Source organism: Microtus pennsylvanicus, chromosome 11 (assembly GCF_037038515.1).
Source record: "Microtus pennsylvanicus isolate mMicPen1 chromosome 11, mMicPen1.hap1, whole genome shotgun sequence".
NCBI classification, from domain to species: domain Eukaryota; kingdom Metazoa; phylum Chordata; class Mammalia; order Rodentia; family Cricetidae; genus Microtus; species Microtus pennsylvanicus.
The window spans coordinates 13,388,541-13,414,058 of NC_134589.1; the positions used below are offsets into that span (position 1 = coordinate 13,388,541).

The 25,518-nt window shown below is 43.2% G+C and overlaps 1 protein-coding gene across 1 annotated transcript; it reads right to left on the reverse strand.

Moving 5' to 3' along the window:
- Positions 1–7,079: 7,079 nt before the first annotated feature.
- Apoh (apolipoprotein H) lies at positions 7,080–19,525 on the reverse strand. Its single transcript, XM_075990282.1, has 8 exons — positions 19,370–19,525; positions 18,843–19,019; positions 17,395–17,491; positions 16,215–16,291; positions 13,863–14,051; positions 12,019–12,198; positions 9,199–9,396; positions 7,080–7,234 (listed from the first exon to the last, which is right to left on the reverse strand). Exons 1-8 carry the CDS (start codon positions 19,431–19,433, stop codon positions 7,179–7,181), a joined length of 1,038 nt encoding a protein of 345 aa, XP_075846397.1. The 5' UTR covers positions 19,434–19,525; the 3' UTR covers positions 7,080–7,178.
- Positions 19,526–25,518: the final 5,993 nt, after the last annotated feature.

The following is a 25,518-nucleotide window of genomic DNA, read 5'->3' on the forward strand; positions in this document are numbered from 1 at the left end:
AGGACTTACCATGCGTTTGGCCTTTTGCTTCTTCATGATGGAGGGACAGTGGCCATCTTCTTCCCCTTGTCCTTTTTTACTTTGGACATTTTCTTCTGCTGCAGTAGAGAGTATATATCATATTCTTGAAAATCCCACTCAAGGTATATTGCTGTAGTGTTCACCTTGTAAAGTGGAAAAGTGCATGAAATAACATATATGTTAATTTGCTCAAGTTAACAAGTCCATGTTGCATGCATATTTCAAAGCATTGTGTGGTACCAATAAACGAATATGATTTTTAGACAATAAAAAAGTACAAGGACTGCAGAGATAGTCCAGTGGGTACCCAAGTGCTTGCTTGTGCACGAGAATCAGCGTTCGGATCCCCTGCCGGGTGGGTGTGGTTCCCACCTATAATTGCAGCACTCAGAAGGCAGAGACAGGATCTGAAGAGCAAAATGGCTAAACAAGCTACATAGAGGAGCTCTGGGTTCAAATGAGATATCGTGGTGAGTGATCAAGGAAGACCCCCAGCATCGACCTCAGGCGCACACACTCACACATGTGCGCACACACACACACACATGCACACACACACACGCAGGCACATCACATACACATATTTTCAAAGGGGGCAAGAGGAAAAATGTAATTCAGTCAAGTTCAGAGGAAATGAGGGAAGGAATTTTGCTCCCTTAATATCTACCCTCAAATCTCTCCCAAAATAACTCTTGGAAAATATTAATGCAGACCAGAATTATGATAGCACATTTTTTTTCCTTCATTGTTTTTCATCAATGTGAATTTGTCTAGTCATTTGAAGGACTGTGAGTAATAAACACACTAAAAAGTACATGATACAAAAATAAATGTTACTGACTTGGAATCACTGCAGACTATGAGTTGTTTCCACTCCTTATCGAGAATTAGACATAAACAGAAGCGGAGTTTTATTTATTAAGTTAAGAATTTTCAGTTGCAGACTTTTTTCAGATTTTGTATCCATGCTATTGTAGGTAAATTTAGAAAATGCTGAGCTCTTTAGAGAAGAAATTAACACAATTTTACCATTAAAAAATAACCAGGATTGGGGATGGGGTGGTGGTGGTGGCACACTAGCCTGGTCTACAGAGCAGGTTGCAGGACAGCCAGGGCTACACACAGAGATCCTGTCTTACAAAAAGAAAAAGAAAAAGGAAGGGAGGGAGGGAGGGAGGGAAGAAGGAAGAGAAAAAAGAAAAATAACAGGTTAGCATATATGCACATACACATGTGTTCAAATCTTCTATCTATACATTACACCATCATCACTTTAAATGTGGCCTTATTATCCCACCATATAGCTATAAAATAAGTTGTTTACTTTCCTACTGTAGTTCCTAATTCTGGTTTTCACAGTATTCCTGTAATAAAAGTCATTGTTGAAGTCTCAGTTACCCTGTGACCTCCATATGACAGACTTATTTCATGGATGTGTGGGTACATGTATGTATATGTTTGTGTGCACATGTGTGGTATATGCAGAGGTCAGAGGTCAATGACAGGTACCTTCCTCGGTCACTGTCCACCTGAGTTTTTGAGACAGTCTCTCACTGAACCTGGAGCCTGCAGCTTTGATGAGGTTGCCTGTCAGCCAACCGCAGGGGACTGTCTATTCCTACCCGCCCCCACCCATTCCCGGCACCAGCAGTTATAAACTCCTGTGCCTGGCTTTCATAGGACTTCTGGGGATGGAACTAGGGTGCTCAGGCTTTCAGGGCGCGCCCTGTATTGGGCGTGCACTGTATTGACCGTGCCATTTTTCCAGCCTGTAAGACAAAGGGGACCCTAAGAGGGCTGCATGAATTGCCCTGGGAAGAGAAATGGGATGAGATCTTCTGGGTAAACTGAGGGCAGTAAAGGGGAGAAGATGGAGGATGAGAACATGAGGGAGCAGGGCGGTCGAGTCTGGGAGGGGAATGGAGTGGGAAAGCAATGAAAGAGATATTTTAAGAGAGAGAGCTATTATGGGGCGAGGGAGAAACCTGGTGCTAGGAAATTCACAAGAATCCACAAGGATGAGCCCAGCTAAGACTCTTAGCAATAGTGAAGAGGATGCCTGAACTGGCCTTCCCCAGTAATCAGATTGGTGAATACCCCAACTGTCATCATAGAGCCTTCATGCAGTAACTGATGGAACCTGATGGAACCGGATGCAGAGATCCACAACCAGGCATCAGGACTACCTCCTGGAATCCAGTCAACGAGAGGGAGGAGGGAATATAAGTGCAAGGGAGGTCAAGATCATGAGGGGGAAGTCTACAGAGACAGCTGAACCAAGCTGGTGGGAACTCACGAACTCTAGACTGACAGCTGTGGATCCTCCATGGGACCAAACTAGGCCCTCTGCATGTGGGAGACAGTTGTGTAGCTTCGTCTATCTGAGAGTTCCTTGGCAATAGGACCAAGATCTATCCCTGGTGCATGAGCTAGCTTGTCAAAGCCCTTTCCCTATGATGGGATGTCATGCTTAGCCTTAGTGCAGGGGGGGTGGGGGGGCTTGGTCCTGCCTCAATTTAATGGGCCAGGCTTTGTTGACTTCCCATGGGAGCCCTTTTCCTTTGGGAGGAGTGGATGGGGGTGGACAAGGGGTGGCAGGAGGAGGGGTGGGAGGAAGAACTATGGTTGGAATATAAAATGAAATTTTAAAAATAAATTTTTTTAAAAAGCAGTTTTCAATGGAAATAAAAAAGCATTAAGGTTTTCCCTCCCCAAATTACTCTCTGAACTTATTTTACAAATCTGTAAGACACTTGGCAATCTAGGAGAGTATCGGAGTCACATTAACAACTTTTTGGATCTATTCAAATTGTATCTTTAAAAAGTTAGATGACTTTTAATTTGCATTTTCTACTCTTTAAAAATGTGACTGTTTTTTATTAGTCCCTTTTAGTCTTCCATAGTAGAATCTCTTTTGCTCTTTGTTAATTTTTGAGGAAGTTGACCTGAGATGGTGTGGGGGTTTGAATAAGAATGGCTGCATAGGTTCCTGTATTTGAACGTGTGGTCCCTAGTTGGTGGACTGCGGAGAAGAATCCAGAGGTGTGTCACACTGCCAAGCCCAGCCTCCTTCTCTGCCTGCTGTCTGTTGATCAGAACTTAAAGCTCTCAGCTACTGCCCCAGCACCCTGAGTGCCACCATACTCCTCTCCATGATGATAAAGAATCAACCCTCTGAAACTGTAAGAAAGCCCCAAATTAAATACTGTCTTTCATAAGAGTTGCCTGGGTCATGGTGCCTTGTCATGCCAGTAGAAGAACAACTAAGACAGATTGACAAAGATCCTCCACATTTTTAAACAGAATAAACTATCAGTGACTTTGTACACTTTTGTGTAAAACTGATAGTATATACAATCCAATTTTATTCAAAAAACTTATGTTTTTACTTTCATTACCTCTGTGTGTGTGTGTGTTTGTGTATGTGTGTGCACGTGCATGCATGCGTTTGCGGGCATGCCATGGCAGTCAAAGAACAACTTATGGGAGTCACTTCACTTGGTCTGAAAGGTCAAACTTGGGTCATTAGCTTGGCAGAAAGCATCTTTGCCCATTGAGATATTCTGCTTATTCCACCATTTTCTATTATTAAAATGTCGTTAAAATAAAATCTTGAATGATTTAGCTATCTAGACTGGAAACAATTTATAAATACTAAGAACCATTCCTCTGTTGTCTTATATAAACATATTAGAGATAGACATCAGAACAAACCCACAACCAGTAAATTCCTTAAATTGGATGGGAAGTGATTCAGAACTTTCTATTTAGAGACCACAAAAGTATAAATTACACCACAAATCGATGCAGTTAAGAAAGAGCAAAGAATAAAAGGCATATTTTCTTTTCTTCATTAATAAAAACTGAAAAGGTCATTACCTTTAGAACAGTGACTCTGGATTCTTTCATTTAAACCAGAACTAAGCAAAATTCACCATTCTATTCCTATACCAGTTCTCCAATCCAACTTCTTGGAGAAACTCATGCTAAGGGTTATTAACCAAAAACAAACAGCAAACAAAAACAAACAAAAAATGGCTCTACCCCCATGTCCAACTTTGGCTAGCATCGGAAGAAAGGAGCGACCAGTTAGCAGAGCATTTCAGTCGCCTCTGTACGATGATCGTTAGTGCCAGCCCTCCTGCCCAGGGAGACACTAGGCTATAAAATCACAGCTTTCAAGCACAGCTATTTCCAGGAAGCCACTGGGGGAAATCAGAACTTATCTAGAAGTGTAATCACAGTACAAGGCAAGGGTCTGATGTCTAGGTATCCGGGTTCTGGGACTCCTTAGTGATTTATGGCAGAAATCCAAGTTATGTAACTTCTCTAGCTTCCTTATGGGACAATTGGCAAGAAAGAGATGTTGCATGTCGAAAATTGCCCAGCACCTGATACAAGGACATTTCTATTTCTAGTCCTTCCCAAGTCTTTTGTGAACATTTTGAGACCAGCACTAAATAGGGATGGCTGAGACATCCAACCTCCTGAACTGAACAACTATCAAATTCGTGGCCTTTCCATCATGAGACAGCCATTGTTGGACTACCCAGCTACAACCTGTAAGCCAGTCGAATAAATCTCATTATCACCTTCATCATCATCATTATTGGAGAGAGATTTGCATACCTGCACATATGTGTCTATATATATTATACATTCAGCCTATCTTTCTATTCCTTTATTTTGATTCTATTCTAATACATCCAGTAAATGCCACTAGGAGGCAGCAATAACACACAGAAAAACTTATCCATAATTTCTCCTCTCTCTCTCTCTCTCTCTCTCTCTCTCTCTCTCTCTCTCCCTCCCTCCCTCCCTCCCTCCCCCCCCTCTCTCTCTCTCTCTGTGTGTGTGTGTGTGTGTGTGTGTGTGTGTGTGTGTCCATTTACAAGTAGAAGTCAAAGGACTGCTTTTGGGAACCAGTTCTCTCCCTGTAGCACACGAAGTCCCAGGGATCAAACTCCAGTTGTCAGGCTTGGTAGCAAATCCTTTTGCTTGCTGAGCCATCTATATCATTCGTTTTTAAGAGATATTATAACTAGATGAACTTAGCAAGGTCACATGACCTAAGGTCAAGCATAATATACAAACATAGATCATGAGAATAAAAATTAAATTAAAAAAACTTTTTAAATCGCTTGAAAAAAGAGGAAGTGCACTTTGTGCCAGGGCAACAGAAATGGTGACTTAAGGGCAAGACTCTACCCACTGATGGCCTGTAGGACGTAAAACTGCAGACTTACTTGAGAATCTTTCATTTAAAAAGAAAGTACCTGAAAATATGGAGCTACAGAGGTCCCCTGCTCCAACATGGCCACGCAGGGAATGTTTCTTCCCACTTCCTCTGCCTAGGAGTGGGAAGTCCACTTTGATTGTAGCAGGACACAACCTAGAAGCAGCTGGGAAGAGTCCCCGTGGCTGATCCTCTGCATTGGGGTGGCCTGCGGGGTGGCCTGTGGGGACTGCCTTGTTTAAGTTTATGCCCATTGTGGGTGGCACCGTTCCCTAGGCAGGGCTCCTGAACCCTGTTAGAGTTAGAGGCGTTAAATTGAGCACAAGCAAATAAGCAAGCAAAGCTGCATGGATGCATTTCTCTCTTCTGGTTGTGGATGTCGTGTGTCATGTGACCAACTGAACCCAGGTCCCGTCACGGTGACTTCCTTGCATGATGGATGTGCCCTAATATCAACCCTCTGTTCCTCGCCTGCTTTTAATCAGGGTGCTTTTATCACAACAGAAAAAAAGCTAGGACACACACTAGATTAAAAATGAAACAAAAAGCTCATTGCTATAACATATTTATGACTTAGGAAGAAGAGATGTACTCAGCGCTAGAATGTCTTAATAATTGTAAATGGGCTTGGTTGAAGGCCTATGTTTAATTACGTAAAGCAGGAGAGTGTACAAATCAAGTTGTCCCCATTAAGGGTAACTAGAACTCAGATGTTGTCTTTCAGTGCATCTTTCTCCCCCAAACCTTGATGATCAATCAAATACTTAATAGCATAATGGATTAAATGAACTCGGGAGAAAATATAAGTGTAGAGGAGAAAATAGTGTAAGATGGTAAAAGCAAGAGAATTAATTTATCTGATGATTAACTGACATTTGCGTTTCTCTGCCGTTTCTTGCAGAAAACACACCAGCGGCAAAAGCACCCACGTGTGTATTGTTTGCTCGGATTGAAATACCCTTGAGCACTGGATTAGCGACTTTTCTTCTTTTTTCGGCAAAATACCCAGAAAACATCAAGGAGGAAAGGATTGTTGGACTCATGGTTTCAAAGGAATCTCAATCTATCAAGGCAGGAACCCTGGGCAGAGAGGCTCTGTGCCCCGCAGCAGGAGTAAGAGGTCTCTGATTGTTCACACAACGGAAGACCCCAGTAAAAAAAAAAATGCCCCTGTGAACAGACCTGTGTCAGATGCTGGACAGAACCGGGGAGCCGACATCTGTTGCACCCACGGATTTAAACTGGGATCTAACAGCATGGCTGTGCTGTTTGCCTTGCTCCCAGCCACACTCGACCGCTTGGGTGAAGGTACAGGGAAGGGAAGGGGAGCCTCGGGTGGGTTTGAGCAACAGATACGGCAGGGAAAAGAGGACAAAGGAGTAGGACCTACTCAGAGGAGTGGCGCCAAAGCCAGGTGTTGGACTGACGACAGGTAAGTGAAGGTCTTTTGGCATCATGTGAACACCGTATCAAGAATTCCAGTCCACTTCTGGGGACCTGGAAGTTCATGCTTATCCCTTGGCGGCCATGATTCTTAAACTCAAGTCAGCATAAGAATTACCTAGGAACAATACAATCTACATCAATATAGATTTTGGACTTATTCTCAGGAATTGTGGGACATAGACTTTTTTTTTGTCATTTTAGTTAGTAGAGGATGTGACTGTCTATAAACCAATCTGTAAAAACTATTCCATTGGAAGAGGTCGGTCTGCTATTTGTTATGCTTGTTCCTTCGCAGCCAGGAACCAAGGATGTTTTGAGTAGCTGGATCTCTTGACATAACCAAAGCCACGGTACCACATGGAGCCACACGGTAATGCCTGAGGCAATTCAGCAACTTTATTTTGCTGTTTCAGGTGGAGTCCTCAGACAAGCAGAGCTACAAATATGACATTCGATTTGGTTTCTGAAAATGGCTTCAGCACGGCTTCACGTCCCAAGCATCCGTTTTCCAGAAAGCCAGAGAGCTGTGCTCTGTGGGAGGATGGGGAAAATGAACAAGAGACAGTCATTTCTTACATGTTCTAAAGAGCTCAGCCAAATCAAATACATCTTACATGTGTGTTGAATAAATTTAATCCTGGGAATAAAATCGTTTCGTGTGAGGTCTCAGTGACGGGAGAGAAAAATAGGCAAGGATAAGTGATTCATTTCCAAGAAGAGAAAATGAGAGGTTTTATATAACTCTGGCAGACAAGATTAAAAGGGGGGAATCATATTCACCCTTTATTTATTCCCTACGGCATCAAGAGTGCTGCTTCTGTCTGAAGACCATAAGGAAAATCAGACTGAAGAAACTACAGCAATGAAGTTCTGATTTTTAAATTAACTCCTCCTGCTAATTTCTCTACTGATTTGCACTAAGTCTATTGCCCTTTGTCAATCTTATATTTAACATCTCACTATGTGTCTATCGTCTTCTTGTGTTTTGTTTGTGTGTGTGCACATGAATGTGGAGACCAGATCTCGACGTTGAGTGTCTACCTCTATCCACTCCAGGGTCTCTCACTCATCTTGGAGCTCACTGGTTGGCTGGATGCGCAGTGAACTCTAGAAATCTACTTGCTGTCTCCCCATTCTTCTGTTCAGCCCTAGGGTTAGAGGCTTCATACCCAGCCCAGCTGTGTTCTGGGTATCCAAACTCAGGCCCTTGGACTTGGACAACAGGCACTTTACCAACTGAGCAGTCTCCCCAGCACTAGTGTGTCCATCTTTGGGACAATAACAACCTATTCAGTAGGGTTCTAGCTATTTGTAATTGTGATAATGTCACTGACTGAGCACTTATCCTATGCCATGCATAATATTTCTAATGAATATTTATAATATTCAATTAGGGTTGGGATGGTGGCTCAGTCGGTGAATGCTTGCTGCGTAACTGTGGGAACCTGAGTTCAGATCCCAGAACCCATGTGAAAAGTTAAGCATGGCCACACATAAATGCCTGCAATACCAGCTTTGAGATGGCTGCGGACAGGAGGATCACAGGAACTTGCTGGCCACCAGCCTAGCTAAAGACCCTGTCTAAAAGGAATAAGGCAGAGAAGGCTAGAGTGGAGTCTCTGGCATCTTTCACTAGCTTCCACATGTAAGCACAGGCACACGTACCTTTACATATACATAATACACACTCACACACATGCCACTCACATACACACACAAAATAAAATACTTCTACCAGTTGAGCCAACCTTATTAATCATTTACATTTTCCTTCTCTAAGTTATAAACTCTCAGCCCCCACCCCCTACCCAGTTACATTTATCCTCAGTTGTCTTCTCAGCTCCGAGTACAGGGTTATCCGTGTATTTGGAGCATTTATAAACCTGGAGCCAACAGTAACTTCAGCCTCTCTTTGCTTTTCATTCCTAGCAATAACAACTATGTTAGCCCTAAATCGGAAACCTAGGTTAGCATTTAGCTCTCCATGCTGACCAGGATCCACTTCTGAATAAAACACAAGCAACTAGAATCTTTCTCAAAATATTTTGCTCTAATCAAACTTTGCCCTAAAGAATTCTTTTTAAATTAGGCATTTCTGAAGGCAAGAAAAATAATATTGGATCTACAGGCAAATTACCATCATTATCATCAATTCTCTAAAATGTGGAATAAAGAAGTAATAAATGTTTGCATCATTCAATATTTCACGATGTTAATTTTCACACTAGACTCGGAATTACAGGAGATGGTATAATTCACCTCAACAGTCAGCAAGGGAAACCTACAACCTCAAGGTTTAATGGAAAGTACTGGACAGCAAAATGTGTATGTAAGCCAAGAAGCTCTCTGTTTCATCTTACTTTTCCCCATCACAATCTTTAAAAAAAAAAAAAAGTCAAATAGATTTAGCTTCTAAGAGTCAGTGGATAGCATAAACACTGGTGATAGTGAGGGCCAAGGAGAAGTTCCAAGTAAAGAGCCCATGGGATTCTTACCCTTGAAACACTTGGGGATTTCGAGGGTGCCATCAATGCACTGAGTCTCTTCGGTATAGCTGCACTTCTTCTCCTTATTTTTGCAGAAGAAAGAGACCTTGTCACCGTGCTTCATTCCGTCCTTAAACTGTTCCTGGATCTTCACTCTCTCTCCTTGGTACAGCACTGTGGCTTTCTTAACAGATACTTTGCAAGATGCTGGAAGAGACAATATCGGCAGTCAAGACAACAGTCCAGGAACTCTTCATTAAAGAGAACATAGATGACTTATGTTCAGTGAGATGGCTGAGAGGGTGAAGGCACCTGCCACCAAGCCCCGCGACCTGAGTTTTATCCACAAGGCCCATGTAGTGGAAGGAGAAGACTGACTTTAGCAAGTTGTCCTTTGACCTCCACACAGGTCCCATCATGTGTGGGATCCCACATACATTTATACACAGACACATATGCACAAAAATATACATAATACATTTTTTAAAGAAGGATAAAAAACTTTTGAGTCAGTAGATGAGTACAACTGAGATAAATAGGCCAAGACAAGGGCTCTAAGAAATGTGTGATGTGCAACGTCATGTTGACTGATGATAGACGTTTCCTGTCCACATTTCTGCCCTTCAGTAATGGCATAAGGGCAAAGGAGCAGCAGCTCCTTGGCTCCCGTGAAAGATGTAAGCCTGAGCTGGCCTGCACTCAGATCCCCTTTACGGGGCCGATACATCCATCAGTCGACCACCATGCCTATAAGCTGCTGATGGCTCACAGATGACTCCTGGTCAACAGTTAGTTTCAGGGCCGGCAAGAGGCTCAGTGGATAAAGGCACTCGCCACCGAGCTTGATGAGTGGAGTTCAGTGCCCTTGACCGCAAGGCAGAAGAAAAGAATCAACTCCAGAGTGCGGTAGACTGACCTCCACGTGCGGGTCATGGTGCCTGTGCCTGTGCCTGCACGCAGGGGCACACACACACACCACACACATACACACACACACACAATAGAAAAAAAGTGAAAAAATTTAATTGCTTTCAGTTTCTTTGTTTTACATATATATGTGTGTATGTATTCCTAAATATATAGATACAACCTGCTCAGTCCATATATTACTTGTATGTATATAATTTCAGAGCTGACCACTGGGTATTGGAAAGCTGACTGGGGTTGGAGACTCTTCCCTGGGGAAGAGAGGCTTTTTCTCCCATTTTCAGCACTTTGTAGTCACCTGTAGTTCTTAGTCTAGGGTTGAGTCCCTGGGAGATTTCCCACTTCTGGGACTATTGCCGCCATCCTTGTTCAGGTCTTGTTCAGGATGTTAAGACCATATCATTCATTCATATATATACAGAAGAACTTGGTCAAAATGAAAGATCCCATCCCAGATCCATGAAATCAGAAATTCTGAGGGCAGAGCCCAGAAATCTGTGTAAAGACTAGCCCTCAAGGCTGTAGAAATGACTTAGTCAAGTGCTTGATGTATAAGCATGAGAGCTGAGCTCAGAACCCCCACATGTACCTACATAAAAACCAGAGTGAATGGGGAGGCCTGAAGATACAGACAGGCACTTTGCTGGGGCTCTCTGGCCAGCCAGCCTCCAGGTTCAGGGAGCAATCCTGTCTCAAAAAGTAGAGTACGGACTGATTGAGGAAGACACCTAACACTGACCTCTGGCATACACACACTTGTGTGTACTCACCAGCAGGCACACATGCATACACCCATACATTCATGTACACACACACACACACACACACACACACACACACGTCCCCAGGGGACTCTGATACAGAGCAAAGTTTGAGAACCAATGCCCACCCTAACTTCTCTGTCCTGGTATTTTCTGAGATATTGGCTTTATAAATCAATTGAACTTAAGCACCCTCCCCAGACTCCTCTGCTTCTAAGAGATTCCAACCTATAACGCCAGTCATTCATCATTTTGTTTTCGTGCCTACTCTCCTCTTCTGTTTGAACAGTTCAGCTTAGGCAGAGATGGAGTGCTATACGGTCGGGCTTTACATAGTCATTGCTTTATGTGAATCATGGCACTGACAGGATTGAGGACAGATGCCCAACTCCAAAAATTTGACATCTCAGGGAAAGGATGCTGTAGAGATGCCAACTGGTGATGGATGCTTTACCTGTTGTAGAATCAAGCCAATTTCAAACAGGAGAGGGACACAGAGATGAGGCATAGTTTATCAGTTCCCCATTTGCATATTTTTAATATAACAAGCCACGATTTCCTTGAACTAGTTTAGATGTGTGATTGATCTTTGTGACAAAGAGAATCTTGACCAAAAAAAAAAAAAGAGCCCAAAAGTGGGTGGGTAGGATGCTCAAGCTGCAGAGATGGCTCCGTGGTTGAGAACATGCACTGCTCTTCCAGAGGACCAGAGTTCAGTTCCCAGCACTTGCTTCAGGTGGTTCATAGCTGCCTCTAACTCCGGCTCCAGGGAATCTAACCCCAGCCTCTGTGAGCACCCATATTCATGTGCACATACCTCACCCCCACGCAAATTCACACAAATCTAAAAATAGTAAAATAAATATTTTAAAGGGTACTCATGAGCAGATTTTAAAAATAAACACAGGCAGAAACCATAGTATTTCACCATATTATCAATGCTTCAGAAAATCCGTGTACTTCTTATAACAGACTCTAAGCAACCTTCTTAAGCATGAGAACTCTCTGTGTACTATTGAGCCCTTAGGACTTTTACATGTCAATGGCTATGAAGCCAGTCTAAGCAACAAGGAGAGAATAAACAGGAGCGATGCACCGGACGAATTCAGTCCTTTGCAGGGCCTCACTCACACTCCCATACCTTTACAGCTTGGCTGGGCGGACCAGCTTCCCATCTTGGTGCATTCCACTTCCGCTGGGCCATCCAGACTGTATGTGTCATGGCAACCAAATGTGGCTTTATCCTGATAATGAAGCACGGGCTTTGCAGGGTAATTCACGAACCCATTGTCTGGCCTTGATGGGAAGGGGCATTTTACTTCTGAAAAGTGTATTCAGGAAGGCATGTTAGTAACAGTGTCGTCTGACAGTTACCGGATGGCTACATCCTTCCTAGCATCACAACCACGGAATCACTGCGTATTCCTGTGGATGAAATGCAGTTTCCAGATGCTCAGTGCTTGGTTCTGTCCCCATTCTCTTATACACATAGAACCCTGAATATTAAAGAGGAAAGAAAGAGGAGGGGAGGGGAAGAAAGGAGAGAGGAAGGGAAGGGAGAGGAGGGGAGGGGGAGGGGAGGGGAGGGGAAGGGAGAGGAGGGGAGGGGAGAGGAGAGGAGGGGAGAGGAGGGGAGGGGAGAGGAGGGGAGGGGGGAGGGGAGGGGAGGGGAAGGGAGAGGAGAGGAGGGGAGAGGAGGGGAGGGGAGAGGAGGGGAGGGGAGAAGAAACATGTTTTGAGAGTGAATAACGGCACCCTGCTCGCTCTTTGCGTTTCGAGTTTTCGTCATGAAGTGTCCTTCGTCATAAATTTCTACAGTCTAAACAGTAGGTATGAAAGAAAAGGGAGAAAGTCTTTTTTCTAATCAATAAACCTGATTTGAAAGATACTATGATGATTCTTAAATTTAGATAGATTATAGTCATAGCCATCAATCAGACTATAATCCAGTTTTTAAAGCCTTCCTATCCCTTAATCCTGGCGTCTTTTCGCCAGCCTCACTGGTGTCCAGCTGTCACTAGATACAAGTTCATCCATGCCTTTGGCTTTGCAAGTGTTGTGTCCCTGCATAGCATGTCTTTCCTGCGTCTTCCACTCATAATCCGAAGCCCGTATCGAGGGTCTTGACCTCTGGAAATACCACTCAGTCCGTCTTGGACTGTGAATTGCATGAGATTTAATTCACTGCAGATCAGAAGCAGAACTCGTTCATCTGTTATCCCTGGTACAAAACCCACTGCCTGACACATGGTAGGTACGCAATAGACATACAGGGTGGTGGTGCACGCCTATAATCTCAGCATTTGCAGGGTAGTGGCGGGAGAATCAGGAGTTTGAGACCAATCTCAGCTATATTGCGAGTTGAAGATCAGCCTGGGGCTATGGTTGAATAGAACTTTCTGCTGGATTCATACTTTCCCTTTTAAAATGGATTTAAACTTTCCCCTTTGCTACAAGAAACAAAGGGGGTGTACACAGCCCCTCTCCAAGGTAGTGTAAACAGGAGCAATTGCTGAGAGAGAAAAATCTCTCCTGCTGGTGGCGCAGCCTGCAAGTCAGGCAGAGTACCAGCCATGCAGCCTTCTTACATCATCCCCCATGCATGCTGAGATTTACTTTTTAGTGATGCAATCACATTTGAGTTATTTGTGGGAGATTTATGCAACTTCTTGCTTCTGTTCCTGTAAGTAACCCCAGTAAATTCCCTAGTTCCCTAGGCTAGACGTGGGTGGTATCATTTCTTTGGTCCAGTCATGAGTACTTGATCTGGGATGAATAAATATTGTTCATGTCTCTCCAGGAAAAGTAACACAAGAGATAGATGAGACTCTTTCTTAAAACAAAATTTAAAAAAAAACCAAAAATAAAAATAATTTTAAAAGTTCATCAGGAGAGATGATTTGGGATATCCCAGTAGTTGACATTTTTAACACTTTTAAACATGTTCTTCTCTGCTACACTAGTAATTCTGTCTTCGCCACTTACCCCTGCATTCTGGCATTTCTGTCCAGTTTCCGTGGGCTGTGCACGTAACTGTGTCGTTTCCAAACATGGCATAGTGTGGCAAGCATTCAAAGACTGCTGTGTCCCGATAGAGAGAGGTGTTCCCAGCTGATGGCTTGTGCAGCTTCAGGGTTGCAAACGTAGGAACCACTGGTGGTGGGCAGGTGACAGCTGCAACGAGAGATCCCCGTTGTCTCTATGAAAGTCGTTGGGGCTTTGAAATGCATTCTTTGAAGGTAGGGCGGATAGCTGTGAGTTTGAGGACAGCCCAGTTTACATAGACAGTGAGACACTGTCTCTACATACATACATACATACATACTTACATACATGAATTCTGTGGGCTGGCAAGATATCTCTGTGTATAAAAACAAATAACTTGCTGCCACACTTGATGACTGGAGTTCAATCCATAGGACCCACCCAGTGGAAGAGAAAATGGACTCTCATATATGGTCTTTGGACCTTTACCCATTGGCCGAATGAATAAATGTAACTAAAAAATTAAAACACACTCTTTTCAGACTGAAAGAGAACATGGGGATGAAGTTGAGGAGACATTAACTTTGATAACAGGGTCAGAACAGCCCACTGTTGATGGCAAGTAAAAAAAAGGCAAATCGAACGTGCCAACTGGTCACACACTGTGCCAAAGAAGAAAGAGGGGGAGGAGGACGGCGGCGGAGAGGTGACGGTAGTGACTGCAGCAGCAATATGTTTGTTTTGCCAGACTTGATTTGACTTTCGTAGCCAGTGTTCTATACATCTTTAACCTAAAGGCTACCTTGAAAGATGTTTCTGGACACTGAAATGTACGGAAGACATTGCTCAGAGACTGTCCTAGAGTACTTGGTGCCATGCTGTTTGTGACATGTGCGTTCTGCCCCTCATACACATTGCTTGTTTTTATTAAACACCTCCTGCTTTTGCACAGGAGATATGGAGGCTTGCACATACAGATGCAAGGACCCAGGACAAGGCAGTGGCTTATCATCCCGCCTTGACAAAACAGAGGGTTTCAACAAGTTCAGGGGAAGGTACACCAACATAAAGACCCTGCTGACGAAATGCTACTTAGGTGACTGATGCCGGTCCTCCCTCTCCCAGTCCTTCCTTCTCAGAGAGTGCTCCACGGAGACAGCCTGAGAAAAGAGCTCAGATCACACCCCAGATGCCTGAATCAGCAGCACCTACAGGTTAGCAAGAGGTCTGGTGACTGTGTGCGCACTCAAGCAGGAGAGTCACTCATTCGGATTTGACTGAATTAAAAGCAGCTTTTCTGATCTTAATTGGAGGGAAAAAAAGATGAATTTATGCAGTTGGTATAAAGATGCTTTAAAGGGAAGACTATTTACATGAACCATGGTGATCCTTGCTATTGATAAAGAACTCAATTTATCTTTAAGGATTGTTGTGGTTTGGCTTTGACTTGGTTAGGATTTATTTAGAATCACTTTCCTACTTTCATTTGCCAGGATGGGTGTCACTGAAAAGTTAAAGGACCACATTCACCGCTATGATGCCTGGTGCCTCTTAGTCAAAGATTAGACTTGTAAGCATCTCAAGCTAGGATACTCAAGAATACTTGTCTCTACAAAAACAGGTTCAAAGCTGCTCCCGACTGCTTAACTGAGCATGACTGAGTCACGAGGTCCTTGCTCTTAAGATAGAAGGTGCTTGGTGGCTTACTGTGAAGGGACCTTCTTCATCCCTATCGGTGGACTCATTGCACTGGGGCAGAGCTATCTCCTTTAACCTTATAGGCTCAAGATACAGTATCTGGGTCCTCTGTTCCCAGTTGTTAAAGATGGAAATGATTCACTGCACTAGTAAATGAAGAAGCGTGCACTAACGAGGAAGAGATGTTGAAACCACTGCTGGCAGAAGTCCTCCTTGCTGGGATGGATGGTGTACCCAAGGGTTAGAGAACTTGCCTAGCCTGTAAAAGACCCTGGCTTGGCTCCCCAGCATGACATAAAGAAAAAAACCAAGTGCCTCTAACTAAACTATGGCAGGCCATAATAGACCTTGACTTTGCCAAAACAGTGAGGGAGTTTTGTAATTAACAAACACACCAGGTAGCAGATACGTGTGAGTTCATAACTAAAATACTTCTAGCCTGCCACTCAATGGTAAGTTGTTGCCTCTTCTGGAATACAGTGATACCAAGCTGAACATCCCCATGAGAGACTGAGCATCCATCTCATTGAACCAAGACTGAGGGTCTCTGGGATCGAGGGGTTTTTGGATTGTGGAGCTGGCAGTACTAAAACCAGGAAATTTCCAGACAAACCAACTTGCCCCTTAATTCTCAAGTGGGACCTAGAGACTCACGAGCACAGACAGGAAGCTCTGAGCTCCACCTTCCTTCCTCGGTGCACTTAGCAGAGCTGGTTCCATTCAGATAAAACCTGGAAAAGAGAAATGCAATTAACCCGTGAAGTGTCTCTCTGGCATCACAACTGTGCTCGGGGATTGCATTCAAGGGCTTAGATGCAGAAAATCCTGGTGCTACCACTAAGACTCCCACCCTTAGCCCTATTCCTTTGTTTTGAGGCAGGGTCCCACTTTGTTCCCAGATAAGAAAACTAAAGGGATCGCCCCACCTTAGTTTCCCCAGTAGCTGCTACTATAATCGTTCCATGTGTTCTTCCCCATCTTAGGATGCTGTTTTCTAAGAGTCTCTGTTCTTAGGACTCATGGAGTGGTCCAGCCAAAACTTCAGGCAATAAATAAATAAATAAATCACTGGAAGTGGTGAGTGTAGGGGCCATACCCCTAAATCCTCATTTCCGACCAGTTGGCCAAGTTACTTGTTCCCTACATAAGGTTGGGAATCAGCTCTTTAAAGGATGACAAAAGTGAAGCTATAATGTTCATCATCTCCATCAACAAGGGTGTTTCCACATCTCCATTCCCCAACAAGGATCTTCCAAAGAAATTGTGTACAGCCGTGTGGTGCTTTGAAAGAAAATGGCCCTCAGTGGGAGTGGCACTATTAGGGAGTGTGACTTTGTTGGAGTGGGTGTGGTCTAATTGGAGGAAGGTGTGTCACTATGGGGGAGGGCTTTGAGGTCTTCTATGCTCAAGATACTGCCCAGTGTCTCAGTTCACTTCCTGTTGCCTGCAAGATGAAGAACTCTCAGCTACCTCTACAGCACCATGGTTGCCTGCAAACCTCCATGCCCCATGGAGGACTGAACCTCTGAACTCTAAGCCACCCAGTTAAATGTTTCTCCTTTGTAAGAGGTGTTATGGTCATGGTGTCTCTTCACAGCAATAGAAACCCTGACTAAGACAATCAGCATGTTCTCAATGGTATCACATTGATGCCATTTCTTGCAGCACCCTAAACATCACCACAGCGTTTGTTAAAAACAAGACTAAAATGTGTTTGTATCTGGCAAGCCCCACCCAGAGGCGAACTGTAGATACAAAGCCATTGTGATGTATAGCTGAAGAATCCAGAAGTGTGCTCTGTCTGCCCACTGCTTCACCTCACTAGAGTCCTTACCCAGGGTTACAAGTGAAACTGATGGTGTTGGGATATTCAAAAGTCGTATAGCGTACAATTCCGTTTTCTAAGATTCCAGCAAAAGGACACACTCTGGCTGTGATTTAAAGAGAAAAACTGGTAAGTTTCTATTGAAGTATAAATATGTAAACACATGTCCATCCTTGATCCAGTAACTACTATTAACTGTTCCAAGAAAGTGATCAAAATGAGACAAATAATACATGTGTCATGATAGTCTTTATAACTAAATGGTCTAAATGGTCATTATCATGGGATTGTTTTAATTAGACAAACTAAACCACCAATTGTACTATTATGCAGCCAATAAAATACAGATTATAAAAATTATAGAGACATATAGTATTTTTATAATATGCTGATTAAATAGAAAACGAAAGTATATATTTTCTTTACAATAATGCAAAAAGCATGTGGAAAACATGTTGAAATGACACTATTAGTGATCAGAGTTATTGCTAATTTAAGGTGATTTTTCACTAAAATTATGCTGAAGGGCTAGGAGCATAGCTTGATGGTGACACACATTAGCCTATACATGTCTCTACATTTAATCCCTACTGCCTCCAAAAACCCACTTAGATTTATAAAAATAAAGAACAGACACGAATCACTTGCAGAAACATATATAATTATGATAAAGGTCATATCTATAGAATCAAAATAATTAGAGTCCTGATTGCTCTACCTAGCTATTTTTACTACTGTACAAGACTGCCAGAAACTCAATCTGGTTGACTGCTTAATATTTTACCATAAAAATTGGGCTCAGTGCTAGGTGTGGTGGTTCACATCTGTAATCCCAGCCATCAGGAGGCAAAGGCAGGAGGATCAGAAGTTCAAGTTCATCTTCAGCTACCTTGTAAATTTGAGGATAAGATGGAATAGATGACATCACATAAAAAAAGGCTAGCATGATCATAAACCATGTTCTAAGGAATAAATGAAGACAATCATTTATCATAAAATAATGGGTTCTTAAATTTATACTATCAAAGTGTATTAAGTTTATATTTTATTGTAAATATATAAATATATACATTATTTGGATTCAGTTATACTCAGCTCAGTAAACATTAAATGTGCTTCCATTCTGAGGCAAAGTCCGAAGATATGATGATTTCCCAAACTCTGTTTACCCATGAGTCTCTTTGGCAACAGTTCATCTGTCATCATTTTAATGTGTGTCATGCTTCCCCCTCCACTAATCAACTCCCCTCTCTCTGTCTCTCTCTTTTCTCTCTCTTTCTCAGCCCTTCCTTAGCTATCCCCTTTTCTAAATAGTGGTTTTGTATGTTGTGCACCCCCACCCAGCCTTGTGTACCCCGAGCAGGAAGAAGTAGCTTTTTTCCCCACCAAATATCCAGAACCCAAACAAGGGGAGAGAGGTTAGGACTCAGAGAACTGGAGAGAAGCTTCAGACTTACGTATACATTTCAGGGTGTTGATGGGCCACATTCCTGTGAGAGGACATGTAAATCGTCTCATGCCTCCCCGGGACACATAGCCTGGCTTGCAGGAGTAGACAATCTGCTCCCCTGGGTCATAGAATGTTTTTAACGGAACAACCACAGCAAATGGTACTTCATCTGGCTGGGGACAGGCTGCAATAGAACACAAGACAGATGGTCAAAAAAAAATCTCAATCCACATTTTTAAGGTCATCCAACATGCAAGGAAAGCACACTAAAAATTGTAGGGCTACCCAGTGCCATACCAAATGCAAGGTCTCATCTGACCTCAATGAGCATTTGAAGGAGGCTCTACCAGTATTTACATTACAGGTCCGTGTGGTGGGGCTTAAATTGGCTGAATATACTGCCAACAAGCTTTAAGAACAGCCATGTCAGACAATAAGTACCAATGCCATCTCTCCAGCATCCACTCTGACTTGAAAGTCATCCCAAACCCACGGCTTAGAGATAATATTCTCTCGAAGGCAAGAAGTACTCACTCCGTCCTGCAATGGCAACGTGGCAGAGGAAAGCCGAGAACAAGATGAGCACCGGGGAAACCATCGTGGATGGGTCTCACCAGCTCCACCAAAGCAGTGTCCTCTGCTGAAGAGAGACACGCAAATACAGAAGAGCTTAAATATTAAACCATTTGGGGGGTGTACTTTTATTTCTGTAAACAGAAGCTGAAGTGCCGTGCTTTGAGAAGAACTGAAAGAACTCCATGTTTTAATCATTTACTCCACTGCCCTGAGTCCATTGTGAAATATTCGGTGGGTGCTTTCTTCAGCAGAGCGCATTTTTTTTTTCTTAGTAGCACAAATAGCATTGCCTCTGATAGAATCCTGATGATTACTGTCTGGGCCTCTCTCCTGTTTCGCTCTGTGTCCTGGATATATGAAGGGATGACAATCTTCTACTCTGTTCCTGGGACCAGGGGGACTCCTCAGCTACTAAGATCACTGCCTGTGCTTGCAGAGGACCCAGGTTCTGTTACCAGCACCCACAGCAGGTGGCTCACAACTACTTGTAACTCCAGTTCTGGGGGATCTTATATCTTCTTATGACCTTCAAGGATGCCTACATACACAAGGTGCACAAATGCTCATAGACACACACATAATACACCTGAATAAATATTAAAATAAGCAAAATGGTGTTCCACTTGGTACATAGAGGAGCCTGAAGAAGACCTTCAAAAAGTCACCTTCTGCTTTAATGGACCCCAAACTGAACTCAACATCTGCCACAAAAATTGACTAATTTCTCCCTAATTCACCTTTTAGCTGCTATTCATAACGAGATCTTGCTGGCCCCTCCAATTGTGACAGTGGAGATGTCCTTGACCCCTCAATCTCCTCTCATGTCAAATCAGCACTTATTCATGCCACACCACATCACATGCCTAGTCATGTTTCTTTTTGAAAGGCTGTCTTAGGTTGTTAGGAAACCACAAGTTGAGTAGGAGAAGAGAAATAGACTGCCATGGAGGATGATGCTTGGGAGAGCCCTGGGCGGTCATGCATCCAAGCTCTCTCTAATACACTGTTCACTCCAGGAGTCATAGATACGCATATGGACAACGGCTGGGTTGTACAACAGTGGAATTATGACCCACAATCTCTGGAGCAACCAGTCTAAGAAGTCATACAGTGTACACCTCTGTAGCAATTGGTTCTACAAGAGAAACCCATAATCTGTTGGTTCTCAACCTGTGGGTCATGACCCCTTTGGGGGTCAAATGACCCCCAGAAGAGAAGACCATCAGAAAACACAGTTCTTTGCATGATTATTCATAACAGCAGTGACATTACAGTTATGAAGTAGCAATGGAAATAATTTCATGGCTGGGGGTCACCACAGCATGAGTATTAAAGGATCACAGCGTTAGGAAGGTTGAGAACCACTACCCTGAACTGTGCAGGACATTCCACATCCAGTTAGCCTGCCTCTAGACATGCTATGCCAACAACCACTCAAGGCTTCTTCCCTCTTTTATAATGCAAAGCCTTCCCACTCCTCTGTCTCATTTTGAGTCTCTACCAAATACGAATGCTGCCAGATGAATCTTCAGCTTCAGCAAGCTCTGAAAAGCTAACAACTGCCTCTTGTTGGCTAGGTGGTCTTCTTCTGTAACCACCACACCCACACTTCCCAGATAGGTGACTTGAGAAATGTTCCCATCCGGCAGAGATTCTCAGACCAAGCTCCCAAGCAACACTGTGTCTAATGACAAGGAGAAAAGTGGACTTTAGCTACCGTAAAACGGTGGTGGCCCTGTCTCCCCTGCTGTCCCAAAGAGAAGGATCCTTGCTGGCGGCATAGCTCCTACGGTCTGCTTTATCAGGGAAGATTCCTATGGCGGGTGCAAAGGAGAGGAAACTAAAGAAGACAGGGAGGGTCTGGTTGTTCTACATAATGAAGATGGAGGATGGGGCAAAGCCAGTAATGGGATGGGCACAGAATGGGGAATGAGAGAAGTTGGAGGTTGCAATGCAAATATTGCTGGCAAAGTTGTAAACCAGTGATCTGGCCTTTCAGGGGGCAGTGATAGGAGACTGGGCTTAATGATGCTGGTTAATAGAGGAATTCTCTTGACTGAGAATATTCTAGGAGAATGGAAATTCCTCCCCGTTTTATCTTAGGTCGCTATACTTGAGTACATGCGATTCTCAAACTCATTAAACTGAACATTTAAGACTCATGTGTTTATTTGATTACAAACCAGTGCACTTCTTTCTTCCTAAAAATACATAAGAGTCTGGAGAGAGGGGTCAGAGGTTAAGAGCACTGGCTACTCTTCCAAAGAATCTGAGTTGGATTCCCAGCACCCACATGGTGGCTCATAACTGATTCCAGTTTCAGGGGAATCTGATGCCCTCTTCTGGCCTCCGTGGGTACTGCAAACACATGGTACACAGATATACATTCAAGAGAAACACCTGTACACATAAATTAACTTTAAAAATGCTTAGAAAGTTCTGTTGAACAGGAAGCTGGTAACATTATAGTAGGAATATTGGAACTTGAAAATATCATAAAAATATTTAATCCTGCCAAGAAATATCAATAGATGGTGGAACTGAAGGATGCAAGTAGAATGAGAAACGAAACATTCACACAGTTCTAAAAGTGTTTCTCAGAAAACAACTACTGCAAAGGGGTAAAAGAGGCATTTGTCTGGGGAGAACCTAGCAGACACCATCTTAACCAAGCAATCAAAGTCAAAGTGGCCATTAGTAGGAGCAACTACCCTGGTACGCTCCCCATGTTAAAGTGACCATTAGAGGGACTAGTTACCCTGGTGTGCTCCCTATTTTCTTTGGGGTGCAATGAGAGGACAGTATCTCCTCTGTGCTATTCTTGCTAACCCAGAACAACCTGAGTTTCATCACAAGAAAGCCTTGTATGTAGCCATGCAGAAGGACACGGTGCACAGTGACTGTCCTGTAAATTCTTCAACAAGGTGAAGACTATGAAGGACAGAGGAAAGACACGGGATGGGAGAGGATAAAGTAAGCTTACAGTGTGAGCCTTTGGCTGTAAAAGCCTGAGGGGACACTTGATGGTGTTTGAATGGGAATCTCTGTGTCCAGAGTACTCAGAAGCCTTTGTCCTATCCCTGCAACTTTTCCATACGGTTGAAGTGAAAGCTATTTTAAAGTACTTCACAGTTACGTTAAACGTTTTAATTATGAAGACTTTATTTTTAAGACTTCAAAAAGAACAAAGAAGGTCTGTTCCTTTTGTGGTCCCCTTGAAAGTCCGATGGATTCTGGACGAGGTTCAGCCCTCATCCTTCGTTGTGTACCCAACAGTGAGCCCACCAGGCTCCAGTGTCAAGTTCCAAACCATGGCCACAGGCACGGCCTTGGTGAAAATCGATGGGTCACAAAGAAAACAAAGGACATGAGTGTGGGGAAAGGATTTGTCGGGGGGAGGGGGGCGATGGGGCAGAGGGAGATAAGAGAGGGTGAGAGCTGAGAGCCATCACGATACATTATATGCATCCACGAAGCTGTCAAGGAATAAACTTAATCAATAAAAACCGTTTTCAATGAATTCTGTGTGAGTTATTATGGGTTTTTTGTTTGTTAATTTGAGCACTGGGGACAGAACCATTTTAGGTTTATCTATTTTATTCTATATCTATGCGTGCTTGTATATATGTGCGTTACTTGTGTGTCCGGGGCTTGTAGAAGTCAGAAGAGGGCATCAGCTCTCCGGAAACTTGAATTATGGATGGTTATGAACCACCAGGTGAGTGCTGGGAACCAAAGCTCAGTTTTCTGCAGGACCAACAAGCAGTCTTAAGCACTGAGCTGTCTTTCTCTCCAGTTCCACAAAATGCCGTTCTTAGACCACGTTGTGATATGGGGCCTCGATTGCTATCTGTGACATCCCGAAAAGCAATGCAGTGGGTGGGATTTTCTCAGCCGTGTTGGTCTTGCCTTGCTTTCTTTCAAGGGTCTCTGTTCCTGTTTGTTAGCTTCTGACCTGAGGGAAATGATTTAAGAGTGGCAGGGAGTTTCTCAGGGAGCCAAAGTACCGAAAACTCAAGCCATCAAAACCTCCTCATGCTGGCGGCTTTGGGGTTCTTGCCTTATGAGTTGGATGCATAAAATTATTGGACCATCAAAGATAAGTTACACAGAGAAAAGTTCATTACAAATTCATAGGTGGCTGCTTAAGAAGCAAAGAGGGTGTGGGAAGAGAGAACAGACAGCATCTATAGCAGCAGTGGTCCCAGGAAATAGGGTACCAGTGAGCCCTGCTGCCTTGGCATTGATAAGGCTTCACTGGCTGGAGGGACTGGGTTTGAGCTGGTAGGTACTGTTCTCATGCCAGGTGCCTGCCAGTCTCAATCACAACCTTAGCATCCAGGAAAGGGATCTCCTTCAAAGGAAAAGAGATAAAAACTAGACCCACGTTCTACTATCTCCTTCCTCTTGCTACAGTGGAACCAGAGATATTTGAACTGAATCAAATCTGTCATCTCTGTCTTCCAGCTCCTACAAGTCCCAAGAACATTCCCAGCTTTTGAAACTGGTCACTTTTCTTAAGGACCCTAAACCACCTAGCCCATTCCCACCTCCCATTCTCAATCAATCCGAAATAACATTAGCAGGGAAATGAAGAAACAATTAGATCAAACTCAGACTAGCAGGAAGCTGCATGTGTTCATGGTTATTTTTATTTCCTGGCTGGTAAAAAATATCTCCTCTTTCTACAATTAAATGCTAAGATCATCTGCAAAGTTAATAAATGATGATAATTCTTGGTCCTGGATGGCTTTTTTTTTAACCACTTGAATATGGCTGAGAACTACAAACTGTTCCCAGAGCTCTTCCAAAAATACTTGTGGGGCTGATGGAAAGCCGTTGAGTGGGGAGAGATGGGAGGGTACCAATGAAGGGTTTCCATTATTCCGTTTGGGATGTGCGATTCTATGCAACTTCAGCTCCATGTGGTTTGCCTATTGCTTGTCTTTTTCTCCATATATTTCAGCTCAAATTCCAAACACTAGTCCAGGCCAGCTGAGCATCTGGCCAGTAATTGATAGTAAATGACATTTTAAAAGCATATTGAAATTTAGCGTTGAGATTTATTTAGCAAAGCAAATGGAGGACATGTTAAGAAAAAAAAACAAGTTGTTTTGGCAAATGGGGAGTTTGTTTAGCATTGTTGGGGGTTGCACTCAGTAGTAGATATTAACAACGCTTAGATTTAATTTTTGTGTTGCTTTATTTGAGACAAGGTCTCACTATGAATGAAGCCTTGACGGCCCTAGAATTTACTATGAAGGCCAAGCTGGCCTGAAACTCATGGAGATTCTTCTGCCTCTTGATTGCTGGGATTCAAGGGATGGTCACCACACCTGGCAAATTTTTTATTTTGTTTATTATGCATATGCATTTGTGTGTGTATGATGGAGGGGGCTGCACATGTGCCGTAGTGTATATGTGGAGGCCAGAGGTGAACTCGGTGAGTCAGTTTTCTCTGTTTTTGCAGAGGTTCTGGGGATCGAACTCAGGTTATCAGTCTTATTCAGCGAATAAGATTTACCCACTGAGCCCTTAGATTTAGTGTTATATATTTCCTGTTACATTTTACCATTTATAAATAGGCATACATAGATATAAAGATATACTCTGTTGAAGAACACTTAACAACATTTGTTTTATAAGAAACGGGAAGCCTTATGTTTGAAATTCTGAATGATTTTATATCCTTTCCTTTCCTGGTTTGTACATCAAGCTATAAAGACCTGGACCCAGAGTCCAAAGTCTCATCAAACCCATTGCTTCACATGTTCAAAACCTTTCTTATTTACTTCACAAATAGAGACTTTGACCATATCATTAGAAATGTAGCAACAGCTTAAACTGAAAACAAAGCTATTCTCAATATCATCTCTTTTGGGCTGGGATCTCAGTTACTACCCAGCAACAAGGTCTCAGCAGAAAAATGCAAGTACCTTTGCTCTGGTGACAGTAAAACTAGCAGCAGCTATGCAGGCAATTTGCAAAGGGATAAGGAAGCATGTTCTGAGGCCTTGGGGAATAATTACAGATGTCTAGAAAGGTATGGCCTTGGGAGAAAGGACAATCAATAAAACATTTGTCTTGCATGCATAAGGCTCTGAGTT